The sequence below is a fragment of the Brachycentrus maculatus genome, unplaced genomic scaffold (assembly GCF_059751285.1).
Source record: "Brachycentrus maculatus isolate JH-2025_06_01 unplaced genomic scaffold, ASM5975128v1 h1tg000029l, whole genome shotgun sequence".
Taxonomy (NCBI): Eukaryota; Metazoa; Arthropoda; class Insecta; order Trichoptera; family Brachycentridae; genus Brachycentrus; species Brachycentrus maculatus.
In genome coordinates this window covers 228,627-249,693 of record NW_028280783.1, presented here as the reverse complement: position 1 = coordinate 249,693, position 21,067 = coordinate 228,627, and the positions used below count along the sequence as shown (strand labels likewise).

General features: G+C 30.5%; 1 protein-coding gene across 1 annotated transcript in view; it reads left to right on the top strand.

Moving 5' to 3' along the window:
* The window catches only part of SLO2 (slowpoke 2), a 170,912-nt gene that overhangs the window by 93,223 nt on the left and 56,622 nt on the right, over positions 1-21,067 (top strand). Inside the window, exon 2 of the mRNA XM_088271766.1 lies at positions 15,722-15,801. Coding sequence (XP_088127892.1) covers positions 15,722-15,801 — 80 coding nt within the window. The remainder of the gene's footprint in view (positions 1-15,721; positions 15,802-21,067) is intronic.

Genomic DNA, 21,067 nt, shown 5'->3' with positions numbered 1-21,067 from the left:
AGTTTTTCACTTCTTTTCAAATCGTTGAAACAACAATGTGTGATTCATTTAGTAAAACTGACTTTTTTGATGATTATCATTTGGCTTGGAGAACGTAAGCTCTCAGTGAGATATTAGAAGACCAGGGTTCGAGTGCTGGGTATAAACAGTGACATTTACTGCAATATGACTGTAATGCGAGTTTTCTAACATTATTTATTTAATAATTTTTATCGTTACTTTTTTAATCATATGAGTTTGTTTTATTAATAACGACATTACATAACAGATTGATCGATTTCAAAAACCCTTTTTATTTGAAATTATCAGTGTTATCCTTTTATCATATTTATAAACTATAACGTCTAATTGACATATGTCCGTAATTACACATTCGAAAAATGGAGGAAGTATTTTAATAAAGCATTTGAAAATTATTGGCACTTAAAATGGGTAGCTATCATTTCATGTAGCTTCACCTAATTGATTGATCACCTGTTATTGATCAATTGATAGATTTGTCAAAACTAATAACATTTGCTTATATGAAATATTGCTTTAACCCTTAACGGTCCATTTTTAACAATTACAAAAATATTATTCGTTGACGATTAGCAGCCAACATACGAAATTGAATACAAAATCCGATGCGTCATTCATTACGAATTGAATAAAAAACTATGTGGTGATGCTAAATTGTAAATTAAGTGACGTTTTATGTCTGTGTTGAAAAGTCAAATGGTGAGCATATTGTCCTCTCAGGATCTTTAAAAACTATGCTTCTCTACATTGTGTGTATGTCCCTACTAGAATCAACATCACACACACACACACACACACACACACACACACATTCATTCATTTGCTAGATCTACACTAAATATTTTGTATTAATCTTTATGTTTCTGTGGTTAACTATAATTGGCTTGTTAAATGTATATCTTTATTGTTTTATTTTACATAATATATGTTGCTGTTGTTAACCCAAGTAAAATAAAAAAAAAAAAAGTACAGCCAGTATATTAAGGGTGGAATAGTCTAGAATGTTAAAGAGATATGATGTAAAATAATAATATATTTCTTCCGCTACACACACACACACACACATACACCACATGAATATGTGTGCGCACTGCCTTTGATATTTTTCTTCAAATTGGTACGAAGAGTGATTATCATCCCCTGCACTATTTACTATTTGAAAAGTTGGCTGGTATATTCACAAAAATGTATGCGCCAACGTTTCTGAAAAATATCCCGAAACAGATATTGACTTCGACACCATCACGTAGCGGGGTGCTGATTCAGTCAAACGTGTCTTTTCTTGATTTAAATTTTTATTCGTATTTCATCGTTGTATTTTGTTTTTTCTTTTATATTTAATTTTTTAATTTAATTTTTGGAATAGTTTAAAAAACTGCTTCAATGTACATACGTCCTATAAAAATATTGTATTTTGCAAAATACAATAATGGTCTGCTATCATGGCGTAGTGCTATTTTAGGTAAGACCGATTAATGTATCAAATTATGTTAAAATAGACTAACACTAGAATCGCTAAAGTTATCACATCACCTAAATGTAATTAATAGCCAAGTACTCGATTCATATTTGTGGGAAATACATGCAATATGAGAGAGAGAGAGAGAGAAATTTAAAACAAGTGTGCATTGGTAACCAAAATACAAAATTAGTTAAATTTTTTCCTGCTAATTTTATTAATAGGTAATTCATATTCAAACATTCATCCGCACCCGATGGTGCATAGGGCACTGCATCATATAAACGCAGTGTTATGTTGATGGTTAATACATGAAGGAAAAACGATCGGTTCTCCGCTTGAGGGTAAAATTGAAATATTAGAATGAAAACATCAATTTACTTTACCCCCCCCTCTGGGAATCGAACCCGGGACTTTCAGTACAGTAGCCGAGCATGCTGAATGTTACCCTACGGAGGTGGACATTTAAATGGGTAAAGGATATCAAAACTATAATATTAATTGTATTTTAATCAGTTTGTATTTTTTGCATTGATTTGGAAAGACTCTTTATATTTTAATTTTGGTATTTGTAAAAGGTTAATAGGATAAAAATCTTAGCATTAATCAGCTTATAAATATTTAGCAAACACACAAACAGAATATTCCATACTTAAAATAGAAATGATAATACCAATTCAGAGTCATCGTTAATCTCATTTGCATTCTTCAGAGATTCGTTTTATTGAAATATGAAATTGAAGTGCCGGCTTTGTATAAGTAAGCATCTGAGGACGCATGCAGCAGTCAATTAAAATATTTAAATCTTTTTCATATAGCTCAAAGATATATTTTCATGTAAATTGTTTTCTCGAATGATAATACTTAAATGATATATTCGAATTGCTTCAATCCATTAAAATATAGGTAAACACATAATACAAAGTTAATTCCCTTTATATACAACATTTTTAGTGTGTCCGAATACTTGTTCACAAAATCTGGATTATCTCCAATTACAGGAGTTATTCTGATATTATTTTTTGCCATCTCATCAAAGATGAAGAAGAATATGGAAGTCTGGGCATTTACGGGGCTGACGACCGTCATAGGCTGGTTTAAGTGATCACTTTACACACGTGTAACATTCACCAATTCTACCCATTATTTACAACCACACTACTCAAATTCTTGGAAGTTCTGTATATATGAACCAATTTAGAAACCTTGTTCTTGAATCACTAGAACTTCACTAGAGACATCTATTGGTGAGATGTAAAGAAGCTTTTTACCAAGCAGAAATTCTTATATTAGTATGTGAGGTCCGAATCCTGGATTATAATCACACACATGAGAAACGCCAGAAAACACCCTAATATATTTATATATTTTTATGCCCTTTATATATTTTTGCCTAGACATATTTTTATTTTTTACGCTATTTTTTTTTAAATATTTAATACCAGGATATATTTTTTGGACCTTTTTCATACAGCTCATACATATATAATATTTTAAAAGAATAAAACAACAGCTATGTAGTTTTTTTCCAAATACATTTTATTCGATCAGCGACCGGGTTTCGTCGTAACCGACACCACCAGACTGGTAACCGACATCACCGTAAAGGACATCATTAGACCAGTCTGATGATGTCGTTTACGACTAAACCCGGTTGCTGCTCAAATAAAATTCATGTGAAAAAAAACTACATAGTTGTTATTTTATTATTATATATGAAATGCAGTTCCACTATGAAATGTCAGTACAAAAGATAAATCGATTTTTTTTGTCAATTTTTTTCTTAAATGAAAATACTTATGTACGAATATATTCGAATCACTTCAATTATTAAAAAAAAATAGATTAATACAAAATACAACGTATTAGTCCTTTATCAATATACCTGAACTATAAAGGATTGTGATTACACCCTCAGACATTTTTTTTGGATCTTTTTCATAACGCTCAATTAAATATTTTCATATAAATTGTTTCTTGGACAAAAATACTTATGAATCACTTTTAATTAATTCAAATAAAGGTAAACACATGATTCAACATAAATGTCCTTTAACATACCTGAACAACAAATATGAGATTCTGATTACACCTACGGACAATTAAAAAAAATTGTGTATGTTACTTAAGGAACTAAGTTTTTTAAACATTTTTTATTATTATTATCTATGCATTCGTATGTCTACAAATTCTTAAAAGTTTCGCATTTTTTTATTAGTTTATTTGATAAGATTAAAAAAAAAAATATTAAAAAATGTGTTTGTTGTTTAGATTAAATTTAGGTTCAATTAGATTTTAATTTTATTTTACCGACATTTAAAGAGAGAAAATCCTTTTTAAGACAAATTTTTACTTTGTTTACCTTACGGTGGGTTGCCTCTGGATGAAATGCTTCAATTATTCCGTGGTAAATGTCATGGAATCTGACTCAGAGGTTCTGGATTTTAGCTTACTCCACTTCGAAATTATTAAAAAAATTTTAATAACGGGTGTCGAACCGTATGAAAACCGAAGCTAATTGAAATATTTGGAGTATTCTCGTATGTAATAAAACGATAATTATAAAGTTATTTTTTTAATTTTATTTTACTTGATCAGTAAACGGGTTTCGTTGTTACCGACAACATCCAACTGGGGGACACCCAGACAAAGCTCCATATTAAGTACACAAAAGGCAGGAGTTAACATACATAATATTTTTGGCAAAATGATTTGAAATTCAATGAATGTAGGCAGTGTACTATAATAATATTAAAATTTAAAATATGGTAGGGTTAAGATATTCATTCGTATTATTTAATATTATGCTTTTATATTTAATATAATTTTGGTTTTGACCATAGTGTGATCTAACCAGCAGATATAGAAATATGATTTTGTTTATGAATATAAAATAAATATGTAAACATTTAATTTGATGACATGCCTTACATATTCAGTACCAATTTATTTTTCGATTATGTGTGATTTTTTAATGTTTGCTCTTTTTGGATTTTTTTGTTTGTTTTATTTTGTTGTTGCAATGACACAACCTAAACATACAAATTACACAAACATTCATACAAAAAACTCATACAATCTTTTGTAAATTCATGAATGTACCTTTTGTGTTAAAAAAACATAGTAAAAGCGTCGTTTTCAAAGCAATATTATCACGGCATAGCACAAAAAATTAAAAAAACTGGGATGATGAATATTTTGTAAGCTAATGAGATAGCTACCTCTAAAGGGTTTTGATCCTGTACGAAACGTATGCGAGAAATGAATTATATATGAATGCTACAAGAATATTATACGAGTACACTGGATAAACATACAGAATTTATCATCAATACCGTTTGGGTCCACAAGCCCAAGTATGACGTATTACTCATAATACATCTCCACACAATCATAAGGTTATTGTGTTATATGTTTCGAAAGAATTTTTAATTGGGGTGGTTACCAGTATAAATCATTGAGCACATCACTACTTATATAAAATATTTCCATAGTTAGAAACCGGTTACGGTTACGGAGATTATTGGGAAAATGATTTAAAACCGAAATACCATATTTGTATTAGCATTATTATTAAACGTTATAAAATAAAACGACTTTGTTATAACCACTTTTTTATTGGTACACTTTATCCAACCGGTTTATGTGCTGAATTCTAAATCATTGAAATACTCATAGTCAATTACTCTTCCCTTACCAAAAATTTCCACATGATTTAAAATATGATTTAAAAACCCCTGAATGTTGTTTTTATTGTGCATTGCGTAGCAAATACGTTAAATCCAAATAACAATTTGTGAGCTACGAATGGGATCGCCCAAAAACAGTATGAAGCCGCGTGCGCATACGTTAAGTGCAGCACACACACAAAAACCTACTGTGCGGAATTTTTTCTTCCAGGAACAGAAATTAGAAAAGTATCTAAGATAGGACTTTTAATAATTGATTTTCAAAAATATTAAAATATTGTTTTATCGCTTTTTTAATTTCCAAAATCTCTTAATTATGCAATGAGTTTACTTTTTTAAAAGAATGTAGTACTTCAATGCAATTGTTCAAAATTAAAAGAATGATTGTTATTTAATAACAGGTTGGATAAAGTGTACCAATAAAAAAGTGGTTAAACCAAAATTGTTTTATTTTATAAAGTTTACAAAATGTGCCACAAAGTATCTGCGAAAAACATTCAAGAAATACTATTAAACTTCATTAATATTATTAAGAAAGACCGAAGTTCAATCAAAGTAATTTTGATTTCCACTTAAATGAAAATGGGTGTTAAGTGAATAGATTCGCTAAAAGACCTTTTCTGTTAGGTTAGCGATCAGTTAGAATATTAGTAAGCGCAGAGATAAAATGAAATTTCAGTTCAAATTTTTTAAAAGGAAATGGAAACGAGGTTACGCCTGAAACTGGGGGAACATTCCATCAACCGAGCGTAAGGCGGTTATAAATACTTCCTACTCCTCGTTCAAAGGCTTTTCGATGTACATAATAAGGAAACCAATATCCCACGTAATTAACCTTTCGGTTTTAGTTAGTAACCATACGCTATAAAAAACAAAATATTATAAAAAATATAATGTGCATTGCTTACAAAAAATGTGATCATTGACTATTTGATATTTTACTAGCTTAATATTGCCCTGACAAAATCCCAAAGGATTTTAAACTTGGAAGTATACTACATTGACTTGTTAAAAATAACTAACTGCACTGATGTTTATTTTATTGCTAAGCAAAAGTGACTTAAATGGCCCTCCTGAACTATTTACGTTTTGTTAGTTGGTCACTTTCTCCTGTACGACTACGATATGTTAATATGTATATTTAAATGTCATTGATTTCAACGAACAAATCACAAATTTGAATAAATAATTTCAACATTGATTTTTGGTATCTCAACAAAGATGAAGAAGAATATGGAATTCTGGGCATTTACAGGGTTTACAACCGTCATAGGCTGGTTTGAGAAATCACTTTACACACTTGTAACATTCACAAATTCTACTCAAGATTGACAACCATACTATTCAAATTCTTGAAACTTTAATATATATTGAACTAGATAGACTTCGCGAGAGACATCTATGGTAGGATGAGTGCAAGGATTTTTTTATTTAGCAAAAACCCTTTCATTTCTTTGTGAGGTCCGAATCCTGGATTATATTTACATACATACTTGAGAAACGCTAGAAAATACCATTTTCATTTTGTATATTAACTTATAATTTGACCAGTTTATTTATTTACAACATTTTGCGTGTGTCTTAATACTTTGTGAATTAGTATTTGGACGCACTCGAAATGTTATAAATAATTTCAAAATCAAATATTGAACATGAGGTAAAACTTATTTTAAAATGTTCATGGGGTTTGATTTCGTTACTATTGTGAAAACTGTGTCTTGAATGTTTTTCGTTGATACTTTGTGGCACATTTTATAAACTTAATAAAATAAAATAACTTTGTTTTAATCACTTTTTATTGGTACACTTTATCCAGCGGTTTCGACAAGAACCTTGTCCTCATCGGGGTTTATGTACTAAATTCTAAAACATTGAAATACTTAAAGTTAATTACCCTTCCCTTACCAAAAACTTCCACGCACTCCGTACACCATATGAAAATATGATTTTAAATAATTATGAATTATGAATTAAGTACATATACCCTGATGATGACAAGATTCTCGTCGACACCGTTTGGATAAAGTGTACTAATAAAAAGTGGTTAAAACAAAGTTGTTTTATTTTATAAAGTTTGAAACTGTTTATTTAAAAACATTTTTATTGGTGGGATTTAATTTTGTATTGTGAAAGTTGGAGAGCATTGCGCTCGCTTGTGTGTAATTCTCGAATAGCTTGTTTGGGAGGAATAAACTGGCAAGCCGTACCCTCGCTAAATAATATATTTCCTTCAATTCAGTTTCCTCTCCAACTACATAGCGCCAGAAATAGAAGCCAGCAAATATAATTACAACCATGGCTTCCTAAACCTAAAAAATCCCTTAACCTTACTCGAATCACAGTCTCCAGTGCATTCTACTGTTCAGACTCTTTTGTTTTATAAAGTAATTCATTCTCCTTAGGGGAGAATAAATCCTTCGCTCGTTCTATCCAATAGTTTTTGCAAAATCCTTTGCACGATACGAAAAGGTCAATTTGGCACTACAAACGTTGAATGGAGAGAGTATCAGCTCAAGGTGACGCCGGGGTTTTGTAACGATCGCAGAAGATTTAAACTAAACCTTCCCATTCAATTAAAAAAAAAAACGTAAATCCAAATTGAAATTTATATATTATATTTTGACATTTGAAAGCATTAACTTTGTGGATCATATTGATTTATTATTTTGAGAAATAAAAAGATTTTGTTTTTTGATCCACACACATTTTTATTAACAACCAACTAGTTTCGGCAACAGCCTAGATACTCTAACATTTGAAATTAATTTGAAATACATAAAATGAAAATGAAAATGTTTTTTCTATCTAAGAAAGCATTTACGAGTATACGAATGTTAATAACACATGAATGAAATTTATATTATCCACTGACACTTCGTGATGGAATTGCATTTTTAATATATTATTGATTAAAACAAATATTTTAAGCTTTTCCACTTTTTTTATTTGACCAGCGACCGGGTTTCGTCGTCACCAGTCTGATGATGTCGGTAACGACGAAACCCGGTCGCTGGTCAAATAAAAAAAGTGGAAAAGCTAAAAATATTGGTTTTAATCTAATAATAATAGGGGGTTGAATTAATTCTCGCCGTTTTTTGTAGTATTTTGAATTTGAAATATATATTTTTTTAAAAGTAAGAATTTATTCAAAGTATTGCCCTTCTTTTTCGACTACTTTGGCCCATCTTTCAGGAAGAAGTCGTATTCCCCTATAAAAGAAAACCTTGTCTTTTGAGGCAATCCAATTTTCAACCCATAACTCGACTTCTCGATAACTTTTGAAAATTTCTCCCGATAATCCATGCTGCATGGACCGAAACAGATGATAATCGGATGGTGCGACGTCAGGGGAGTAGGGCGGGTGTGAAAGAACCTTCCAGCCGAAGGAGTTTATCTGTTCTCTTACCACTTTGGCAACATACGGGCGCGCGTTGTCGTGCAGAATGAGAATCAACTCGTGCCTGGCTGCGTATTCTGGACGTTTTTCTTCAATTGCTGTTTTCAGTTTGATCATTTGCTGCTTGTAAACCTCTGCTGTGACTGTTTGGCCTGCTTTGAGAAGCTCGAAAAAAATTACTCCCTGCTGATCCCACCAAATGCAAAGCATCGTTTTTGAGCCGTGAATGTTGCGTTTTGCAATGCTGGCTTCAGCAGGGAGTGGCCGACCTGGCTGGCAGATGACGAAGAAGATCCACTTCTCATCGCTGGTGATGACGCGATGCAAAAAACCTTTTCTGTGATGCCGTTGCAAGAGTGAATCACACATGCAAAGTCGCTTTTCCATATCTCTCTCCTTCAGAGCATACGGGACCCAGTTTCCCTGCCGATGAACAAGGCCCATAGCCTTAATTTTGAGGCGGTTTGAGGCGGTTGAAAGTGCCACGGGGGTGTTCGAGGCAGCGGGGGACAGGAAAACAAAAAAACGAAAGGAATCAATTTAAATCACAGAGAAATATTAGATTTTTATAAACGGCGAGAACTAATTCAACCCCCTATATTAACATGAATGAAAAATAACATTTTTTTTCATAAAATAAATTATTATTTGTAAGTATTAGGCTTTTATATCCAAATAAGCTTTTGCCTCAATATTTTTCAATTATTTCATATTATCACACTAAAGATATCTTATATATATTTTTTATTTTAACCTCAATTTCTCGAAATATAGAAGATTGCTTGATTGAAGTGAAACTTTAAAAATACTCTAAATAATCATAAAAAACAGATATTACTTACACAACGCGTGATACCTACCTCAGGTGATCATTAATAGCATCTGACGTATACTTACAATGCGCACATGAACGTCACTTTTTTATTATATCGCTTTATATCGTTGGATATGTATTAAACGTCGTTCTCTTTTGCTCTACTCTTGTGGCGTCTCGTTCTCCTTTTAAACATGACGTGTCCTTGAAATTTCTCATTCAATTTTTTTCTAATTGATGTTTTACTTAAAAAAAAACAGATATTCAAAAAGTTGTTTTAAATTGGCGTAATAGAAAAAGATCGAATGAAACGTGTGAATAAAAATAAGTAAAAATCCTTTATTTAATAATTTAAATATTTGAAATAGCCAATTACCAAGAAGACAGCCATTAGAATAACTCAAATTCTTAATTAAGGTATGTGACGTACGTCTTGTTCGGTACAAATCAAAAAAATCTAACACGTGGTTACATTGATCAAATGAAAACATACTGAAGTTTAAATTAATTCTAGTAATATGTAGGTCACATTGGTAGGGCGTGACACGAACGCCGGTGGACAAAACTGCTCGTAATTTATATCCGTGTATTACTAACAAATGATACAAATTTCCTCTAGCTCACGTGAAGACTAAACACACGTATGTTAATAAGTAAATTCATTATTGATTTTAATAACTGAAACTCCCTCCTCTTCGTTTCTCTAATTATTCTTCTAACCTTGATATTTGTGCGTTCCATCCGTAAAGCAAATGGAACTATCAAAGGTTTTTTTGTACTATTACTGTCAATCTGAATCTTACTAATTAGCTATTACGATGCTTGTAACTGTTTAAATAATGTGTTAAAATCTATGTTAAATATTTCAATATTAAAGAGAAGTTACGCAAACTAAGAAACATTGGTCAAAAATATTATAAAGTAGCAACGTACATCCATTTACTTATTTGAAACACATATTAAATGCTATAGTGGACGTATTAAGTGGTTCAAATATTAATACTCTAAAATTATTAATATTGATGGAAGTCGATTTTAGAAAAAAATGGATTTGATATTGCTTGCCCTACGTGTATGGGAATAACGTCAGGTGTGCTGTTAGTTATATATGGCATCGGCGTTGTTATCCAGTATTGCAATCATCTTATTAAAATTCATTCTCATGAATTTAAATTAAAAGTACAACACAAGAGTCTTCCACAATTCAGTTCAGTGGGTAAATCTATCAGTGGGTTAGCTTGCATTTCAACATCCGTGTCGCGTATTTTTTTTTTCATTTCGTTATCATGTTGATAACGCTTCATAAAATTAATCATCCTCAAATTTCAGTATCAACTTTTCGGTAGTTTCAAACAATTGTGTTTGATCAGATAATAAGTTTAAATAATAAAAATGAAAATGTTATTTTCTGGCGTTTCTAATGTGTGTGATTATAATCCAGGATTCGGACCTCACATACATAAGAGTTTCTGCTTGGTAAAAAGCTTCTTTACATCTCACCAATAGATGTCTCTTGTTAAGGCTCTAGTGATTCACAAACTAGGTTTCTAAATTGGTTCATATATATAGAACTTCCAAGAATTTGAGTAGTGTGGTTGTCAATAATGGGTAGAATTGGTGAATGTTACACGTGTGTAAAGTGATCACTTAAACCAGCCTATGACGGTTGTCAGCCCCGTAAATGCCCAGACTTTTATATTCTTCTTCATCTTTGATGAGATGTTAAAAAAAATGTGTTTGTTTTCACATGTTGAAATCGAAAATCTTGTCTTCCGATGCGTTTTCACCTTTTTAAATTAGGCATCGAAATATTACCAAGATTTCTTCGTCCAGTTTTTTTGGAAATCAAACCCGTCCAGTGTAACCTTCGTCAGGATGCTAGTTTTATTCAATATCCTAACTCAAGTGTGTCAAAGCAAATCCAATTTACTTTTATCAGAATTCTCCATTTTCTTTGTTTTTTTCATTATATTGTTACCAATTGGGTTTCACCACATTGACCCATAATATATTTACATCAATGCTCCAGGAAATGTACAATATATATACATATATATGATTGAATAAGAAAATCAAATAGGGGAAAATATTGATTGCAATTTCATTTACCAAATATGAGCGAATTACTTCCACAATTTATTGAAAGTATTTTTGTAAAAATATTTTAATATTTATATTGGGGTTAATCATTTTTTCAAAATGTTGTATTTTTTCAAAATTCGAGACGTATCCGTTTCTACATGAGGACAATCACTACACAACCATGCAAACAATACTACACCTCACTACCATGAAAATTTGCACAAGCAGTTGTAATACGAAACGTTACGATAATGATTGAGTTATCTAGTCCCTCAATGAGTAGTTTTATATAATAACGTTACTATTATGTTGAATTTTTTTATTTCGATTTTAAAAGAGGTATTTGAGAAACAGACTATTTAACGTTTTATACATTTTATAAATTATACTCGTAGATCGGTTCGTTCATTCGTTCATTTGTGTTTGCAGCTTAGTGGATACTAAAAAAGTACAGAATTCAATTGAAGATTAGGTGAATTTAATGTTTGTACGAGTTTTCATGTGTTCCTGCAATGTCACGTGAAAACTAAGATTTACTTTATATAATTTACGATGATAACTACCCATCTGTGGATGGAAAATAAAAAAATATTCAATTAATAATTTATCAAAAAATAAATTGAAATGAAATGAGATATAACGTTTGATTTAAAAAGCCCAATTAAATACTTTTAGAGCGAGGTAATCCGATATAACAATGTAAAAAATAAATAAAAAAAGATGGAATAAGGCAATGTAAATAAAATAGAATAATCATAATTTCAATATTATTTTATATTTATTTCAGTAACCAGTATTTTCATTATAAAAATGTTAACAACAAAAAGAAAATGTAGCAGTTATAGTGTTGTATTTGAAAATGAACCTTAAGAGGCAATTCAAAACGTTTATTTTGAAATTCTTTATAAACCCATAGTACCGATTTAAAAAAAACGTTAGTGCTGTTTATCCTCAAAAGTTAATTTATTTCGATTCAGTGATTTTTTTTGTATTAGTACGATTTGTTATTTGGTTGATTAAATAATAATGTCGCTGAATACAATATTGCACATCTATAATGTAACATACAGTGGTTTGAAATGATGTGTCGATTCTCAACATCAGAGATGAGCGGAGTCTACAGGGAATGAAAATCAAGGAGGATGGCTAACTCCAGTCGCTACAGCTCGTACAATTGTCTATCGAGCTGGGACAGCTATGACCGAATACCCAGGTATACCCTCTTTTATATCGGTAATGAGTTTTTGTCAGTGCGCTGATATTCAAAGAAATCTGTTTAAAATATATATTTTGTTAAACGATTTGTTTAATGCCTTTTGTTTCAGAAATGTTCAGATAATTATGATAGTAATTGTTATCAAATATTGATAAATCCTTTATTGAGTTTCCGACCTATCATTATTTATGAACGACTGCGCTTAACGTTAAACAATTGTTTGTAAAAGCGGGAAATGCCTGATTAATTTTCCGTGCAATCACAGACTAAGTGGAAATATTATAATTAAAATATAATCTATTTTACTTATGTATTACTTGTTAAATCAAACAGAGATTTTTTGAGTCCACTAAGTTGTTATTTTATTGTTGAAAAACAGATCAAAATTAATATTGTGACGAATGTGAAGATTAAATAATTTGGAAATGCCATAACTAGGCAAAAATCTTTCAGAATATTAGTTTATATGTGTTTTTTTTTAACATTATCTAAACATTTGTGTTTCATGTAACAATTAATATATAAATTGAAATGGAGTTCTAAAAATTAAACATCAAATCAATAAATATATATGTATATATTTATACATATTTATAAAAATTGAAACTTTTAAATGCAAAAATGGTTTCATCCGCTGGTAATAAAAGTCCTTTGTTGATACACCTGCTACATGACTGACAGTATTAATATTTAGTTAGAATGTGGTATTTTTAATGAAAACACTGTATATTTTGAAAAGGTTATTTTTTCAACGATACGGTACTCTTATGATCGAGTCATAATTAAATTGTCTGAGTCTGATATAAACTACGTCTAAACTAATATGTCATAAAATGAAAATGGATTTGTACTACAAGATGGCTCAAGAAAATGAACTTAATATCAACACTGCAGTAAATAATTTCATTATTCTTGAAATTACTACGGAGAGACATACACAAAAACCCTCAGCCATTTATTAATTGAAAGTACAATTATTGTAATATTATTCCAGAATCTTGCAAACTTACATTTCAATTACGATGAAAAGTTGAATTCAACATGCCCGGAGTATTCCTATGTATAAAGGCCACTTAGCTAAAAGGATATAATTGGCTGAATAAGCATATTTGATTGAACGGACATATATCATCATAAATGCCCAGTTCCGTCTCTGTTAAAACATCTAGTTTATCTTAATATCTGACCCTCGGAGAATAAATCCTGAGTTTGAGTGGAATCAAATTAAAAAAATATTGATTGGTACTTCAATTTCACCACTAATTATATTTGCTTGTGATTCGTATGTATTGATTACTTTGGTAACTTAAAACTGAATAATCATGAGATTGATTTAATGAAACCCTTCAACCTAATGCTGTATAAAGCAATAAACATTTCGATCACTTTATTAGCACAAATTCTCATTATTATTATCCACTTAAAACTGATTTAATATGAGATGTTTTAAATGGCAAGGAGATTTTTAAAGGTTTTCATCAAAAACTCTGATTAAGTCATTGTTTATTGCATAAGTTATTGTCATACTTTGTAAGGGGACTTTACAAACACAGAGTTATGGATGTGGCATTTTGTTTACATCCTAAATTTATTTGATTTATTTTTAAAACAGAGATCGTCAAATATTTGATTTACTAATTATTTTGTAGCAAAAAGAAACACTACACTATTTTTATCAATTTATTTTGAGGACATATCTGATGAGTTTTGGCAAAATTTTGCTTTTCGCAGGTTTACTTGTGAATATGAAATAATACAGTAAGGCGAGACAAAGAAAAAGGAAATTAAGTTTAGCTTTTGTCAGGAGTGTAATGTTTAACTATTATTTTTTAAACGATTTTTTTTAACATTTTAGCTAACAAAAAATGATAGTACAGAAATATAAAATAAAAATTGGGGTGAGACATAATTTGGGTGAATCATCATTTTTACGATCATTTTAATGAAGATCCATATAAGATAATGGAATTTTGTGTAAGGTTCATGGTGGAATGTCAAGAAGACTACCGGTTTCCAGGCGATGAGGTCTCGTTCAGGGACTCTATTTTGTACAATTTTATGCTTTCTGTATCGCTTTGAAATATTTTTTTCTTAATTATGACTGAGTGAACTTACTTTGTGGAATAACATAATTTATATCATAATAAAAAAAAAAAACACAATTGAAATAGTTCGGGTGAACACTCTTTCCATCGATACTAGTAGTGATAATTATAAATTTCTATTCAAGTTATTATGAAGTTCAGTTCATTAACTCTTAATTAAGTACGAGGTTCATTCCAATATCGTTAGGTAATTTTTCATGAGTCAAACATTTTAAACTTGTTGTTTGGTTTATATCCTTGTTTTTATTATTTCATGGTTAAATACAACAAAATAACCAAACACAGAAACTGTGATATTTCTTAAGGGTTTTGTGCAAATAAGCTTAACAAGTTTAACAAGTTTTTACGTGTGAGGATATGAATCCCAAGTGCCCTAGCCAATAGTGCTATTTTCAGTTTCCTGCTAAATACTTTTTTTCTACCAACTTTCTCTTTTTTCCTTTTTCATATACATAAAACAGTTATTGATCTGTTATTTGGAAAAAATACAAGTAATTTTTAATGTTGTAACAAAAGTTTTATTTTAAAAAACAAAGTTTCAGTTTATAAAAGTGGTTAAAATTAATTTCTAAGCTATTAGTTCAATAAAAATAATAAATAGAATATAAAAAAAATCCAACAACTTCTTTTGGTCATAGTTTCTCAAGTGTATATTGCAAAAAGCTCTATGAGGTAAAAAAAATTAAAGTTTATATCGACACAAGATTCAATTGACACAGCACTTAAAGCTCATAGACGGATATTTGAGCATCAACTACTCGATGATAATATAACCATGAAAACCATTTTCAGGGATAAAACGTATTTATAAGTTAAAACTTGTTACGAATAATGTTTGACTTTGACTTATTATCTATATTACTCTCAAAACAAATTAAAAGAGATGATGGATTTGATTTAATTATAACGCATAAATTAAATTGACCTTTTTGTTTCAGAGTTCGAGTCGAGTTCTACGTCAACGAAAACACCTTCAAAGAACGTCTCCAACTATATTTCATCAAAAATCAACGATCAAGTAAGTAAAATTTCATTTTCTTTTTTATTCGTCTTCGTTTCAAGCTTTTCTTCTTTTAATACTTTGGTACGTTTTACGACAATTTTTGATTAAAAGAAATTTTATTTACTTAGAAATTACTTTAATAAAGTCGCAACAGTTTGAAATATTCGAGTTATAAGAGTTTGAAATATAAAAGAAATATGAAAATTTTTCATAATGCATTTTTTTTGGTTTTATAAATCAACAGTTAAATTATTAATAATAATCAAAGTATAAATTGTTTCAGTTTAATACTGTTTGGTATTGAATAAAAATAATCCTGTAAAATTAAAAAAATAAATAGTTTAAAAAATTCTTGAAAAAATATTATGGAATATAATGCATATTTTCTTGAATTTAATCTTACATTATTGATATATCCAATGTTGAAATCACACTAAAAAGATAACGCGCTATCTATGTTTGAAATTTTGTTTGGCCTATAATTTGGCATGACTTTATTATAAATATTATTTTTTTCCAAAAATTTCAGCTCTTTTCGTGTTATAGTTAAATGTTTCACTTAATAATAGGATTGACTCAGAGAGATGAATTTTATTTTAAAACGTTAATTTTATTTAAGAATAATTGACGCATTTTTATATAAACACATATTTGTAGATAATTTCATTTTACGTTTCCTATATTAATTGTATTGTAATACCAAAAAGTTTTGTTTATAACGGCCGTAGACAATTTGTATATAATATATTACATGTAAACTTCATGATAAGATAATGTTTTCTCTTTTTAAGTACATTACTGGTTTGAAAAGTACGTATCTAGATGAGGAAAAAAAAAACAAGAAATTAAGTACTAGCCTTAAATATTGTAATTATTATTGCTTTACATTTAGGAAGTGACATATTCCAGATATCGATATGGTCCGCAAAATCATTGCCGAGGTTTTGCATTCGGTGTATAGGAGTATTGAATCCAGGCACAATATAACCGATAAAAGATAACGTATCCAACACAAACAATAAATATCAATTAAATTAATTCACCTTACTATGGAAAACTTAATTTATTATACTATATATCAATACAATCCATATTTGGTTAGTATGTTTTCTAGGGATGGAAAGATTGGTAAAGACATAGAAAGGAGAGTGAATGCTGGGAACAAAGTGAATGGTGCACTGAAATCAGTTATAGCAAATAAAAACCTATCAGCGGAAGCTAAACTGGCAGTGCACAACGGAGTCCTGGTTCCAACTCTAATGTATGGAAGTGAAACATGGAGTTGGAAAAATAAGGATGAAAGTAGACTGAATGCAGTTGAAATGCGATCTCTCAGAAGAACGTGCGACAAAACGATGTATGATAGATGTACGAATAGTGAAATAAGGAAGGAAGTAAAGCTGAGATAAGCATTATCAATAAAATTAAGAAAAGTGTGTTGAGATGGTTTGGACATGTAGAACGAATGAGTGAGGAAAGAACGGTAAAACAAATTTATGATGCGAATGTTAGTGGGAAAAGAAGCAGAGGAAGACCGAGAAAAACATGGCACGATCAGGTATGCCAAATACTTGAAAGTGGTCAGGTTAGGAGTCGTAACAATCGTCGGGTATGTATGAGGAGATGCATGAACGTGGAAGAGGCGAAGAATGTTTGCAAGGACATAGTGGTGTGGCGCTCTATTCTCTCTGCCTACCCCTGCGGAGAAGCGGCGTGATGGTTAGTTAGTTAGTTAGTTACAATCCATACGTAACATATTATGTAATGCGAATAACACATAAAGGTTGTATGTAATATTTCCCTTCCGAGACTTGGTGAGTTACCTTGTTATTACTGAAGAAAATCATATAAGATGTCTTGTATGTAATATCCCTTCAAAGGAATGTGATGTGTCTTTATAATGCATGCTTCTTGAGTGCAAACTTTCAGATGGGGTCAGTAATATTTTATTACTCTTATCTCCATGGGACGGATTTGTATAATATTCACGAAACAGAGTTTTCAGTGCATTATTTAGTCAAAATCATACATGCTTGACAGTGTAAATTGTTAACCTTATTTATTAAATAAAATGAAACATAAATAAGCTTATTTGTCGTTCTTGGATAACATGCTAACAGCATTATGAAAATGAACATTGTTTCTAAATGTTTCGTAAATACGACGCAGTTGGCGTCTTTGTTAACAATATGAAAAGGTACAGTCGACACAAAGTTTCGGTTACAAAGGCTGCAAGAAATAACATAGTAATTTTCTAAACCACACTCAACTAACTCGAATGCATTGCGCCAATAAGGTAACATAAAATTTGTTTTAACATGAAATTTTCTATACATATTCAAAGTAAATACAAATCTTTCTCGAATCACGGTTTCGATTTGACTCTGAACTAATTGATGGTACTTGGTTGGAAATTTTTGATTAATCCATCATATAGTCTGGATTTTGCACTGTCTGCTTAGCATTTGTTTCAGTCTCTGTAAAAATCTCTTTATGGTAAAAAATTAGTCGACCGAAAAGCCGCTGAATATCAATCACTTGGCCAAGTTTTTCGATGATAAACCACAGAAGTTCTATTCCGATGGAATTATGAAGCTACCCGAAAAATGGCAAAAGGTCACAAATAATAGTGGTCAATATGTACTTGATTATATTTGATTTTTAATACAGAAATTTTTTATTCAAAGATGTACCAAAAGCCCGCACAGACTTATAAATATATATAATAGGGGTTACGCTAATAGCAGTATAGCTTTACCAAGACTCAATCTAAGTGTTTTTTTCAACTTTTAATACTTAATTAAAAAATAATCTACTAATATTACTATTTTTTTTTCAAAAATGTTAGTAATATTACTATATAACCACTCACCGAGATTTTTATGTCTACCGGTTTCGAGACGTACCCGTCTCTTCGTCAGGACAATCACTTCCACCGACAATGACACACTTAAAACTACACAAAATGTTAAACACATGCGATTTTTGGTCGACTCAAAGACCAACATGGACTAAAGGTTGCAGCACAAACATGAGTTACAAGCTGAGGTCAAACATGCACTAGATTTTTTTGTTTGATTGTTTTTTTTATACATATTTTTATTTATTTATTTTTTAATTTTCGATAGAAGAGTGATTCATCAATGAAACTGATTGTCAACAAACCATTGTCTTTGCATTCTATGAAAATATTTTTGCATTCTTCATTTATACAATTTTAAGCCACGTTATAAAAAAAACTTCACTTGATAGTTCTGTTGACAGATTCAGAGATCCAGGAACATGAAAATATTGTTTATTTTAGAATACGTACAAAATGTTTCCATAATTTTGCTTGTAAATAATATGTTACAACACGTCTGTCATATGTGAGCTAGGGAATATTTCATTGCTTTTCAGATATAATTGGAGTTAGATGAATGCGAATTGTGGGAATATTACGTCATGCATCATACAACGAAGGCACTACAGAGTGGGCCAACTAACGCCAGACGGTTTTTATTTTTGCAGACTTTCATGAAAATTGAAATACTTAAAAATGGGTCAATTTTTTTCAAAAAGACGATTAGTAGAACTTGAAAAATGACAGGAGCATTTTAACACCACAAATAGCTCCTAGTTAAAAAGTGATAAAAAACTTCGACGTTATTTTTGACAAGTGTTGTGTATGATTCGACTAGCCACAGCTTAATTTTCATTGACCTATTGACATTAAAACGCTATATAACATAGTGTTCTATGCCTGATCGTTGATTAGCTATTCTCTTGGTAATCTCCAGAGCTTGGTTATTCCAAGGCCCGATTCCGAAATCTATTTAAGATATTTCCATACTAGGTTCATATAGCCCAACACATGGTATTAGCAGGATATGGCGCACACCGCAAGAGCAAAGGAGGGAGACCGAATTATTTAGAAAGATACAGATTCGTTTAACTCCTTGTTCGCTAAATTTGATAGCCTTTATTATTGCTGTAAAAACTAACTAACTTACCATCACGCCGCTTTCACGCAGAGGTAGGCAGAGAGAATCGAACGCCACACCACTCTGTCTTTGCAAACATTCTTCGCTTCTTCTACATTTATGCATCTCCTCATACATACCCGACGATTATTATGACTCCTGACTTGGCAGTTTTCAAGTATTTGACATCCCTGATTGTGCCAGGTTTTCCACGGTTCCTTTGCTTCTTTTTCTAACTACATTCGCCTCATAAATTTGTTTAACCGTTATTTCCTCTCTCATACGTTCCTCGTGTCCAAACCTTCTCAACACACCTTTCTTAATTTTATCGATAATACTTATCTTAGCCTTGCATTCTTTCCTTATTTCATCATTCGAACATCTATCAAACATCGTTTTGCGACACATTTGTCTGGGGGATCGCATTTTGACTGCATTCAGTCTGCAATACTTCTTAATTGAAAGTTTACACTTATAAATCATGACAATTAAGATTTGAATAAACCATGACAAGTATTCGTGCAAAATAAAATTGAATCAGGAACGTTGATGCGCAAAATGCTCAAAAAGAGCCATTGAGTTAAGTTTTTTTTATGTGAAACTTTTATAAGCACAGAAAAACAAATTGTCCTGGATCAGATTCAAAAGTAAAACTCTCCCCTTCTCCAAATCCAACCAGCTGGTAAAAGTATGTGAGAATAATTTCTTCTCTCAAAGCATGTCCCGTATAAAAACGTAGCAAAGGAAACCAGCAGAAAAAAAGTTAAACTTAACTTACTCTGACAAAGGTTAGTGGTATTCTCACGTAATTTAGAAATTTTTCTGTCTAAATTATCAATTACCAATTATATAAATCACATTTACCCATAATTCCTTCGTAAGGGTAACAACTGATGGTAATTAATAAATAAAATAAATATTTCATTTACTTAATAGAGGTTTTCTTAAATTTCATTCCACATAAACATTTTCTTTTCTTGAAATAATATACCTGTATTTCTCGACAAATGAAAAGAGAGTGATGCATACAACCAAGCTTTCGAGAAGTTTAAAAGTTTTACTTTAAACGCGAGGAATTTTCATGTTTACTTTATTTTTATTAAAAAAAAATTACCATTAAATATTAACATTAATATAACATCATTTGGTTCATGTTGGCCCAACCTGTATATGAGCAAATATTTACTTTTGTACTCGTATATACAAAGGAAAATAATATAGCAAATTTTCAAGTATTTTAAACGTGTTTATACTATTTTTGTCTCACGAAAATGAAATGTATTTTTTCCAAAGCGAACCAAAGATTCATGCAGAACAAT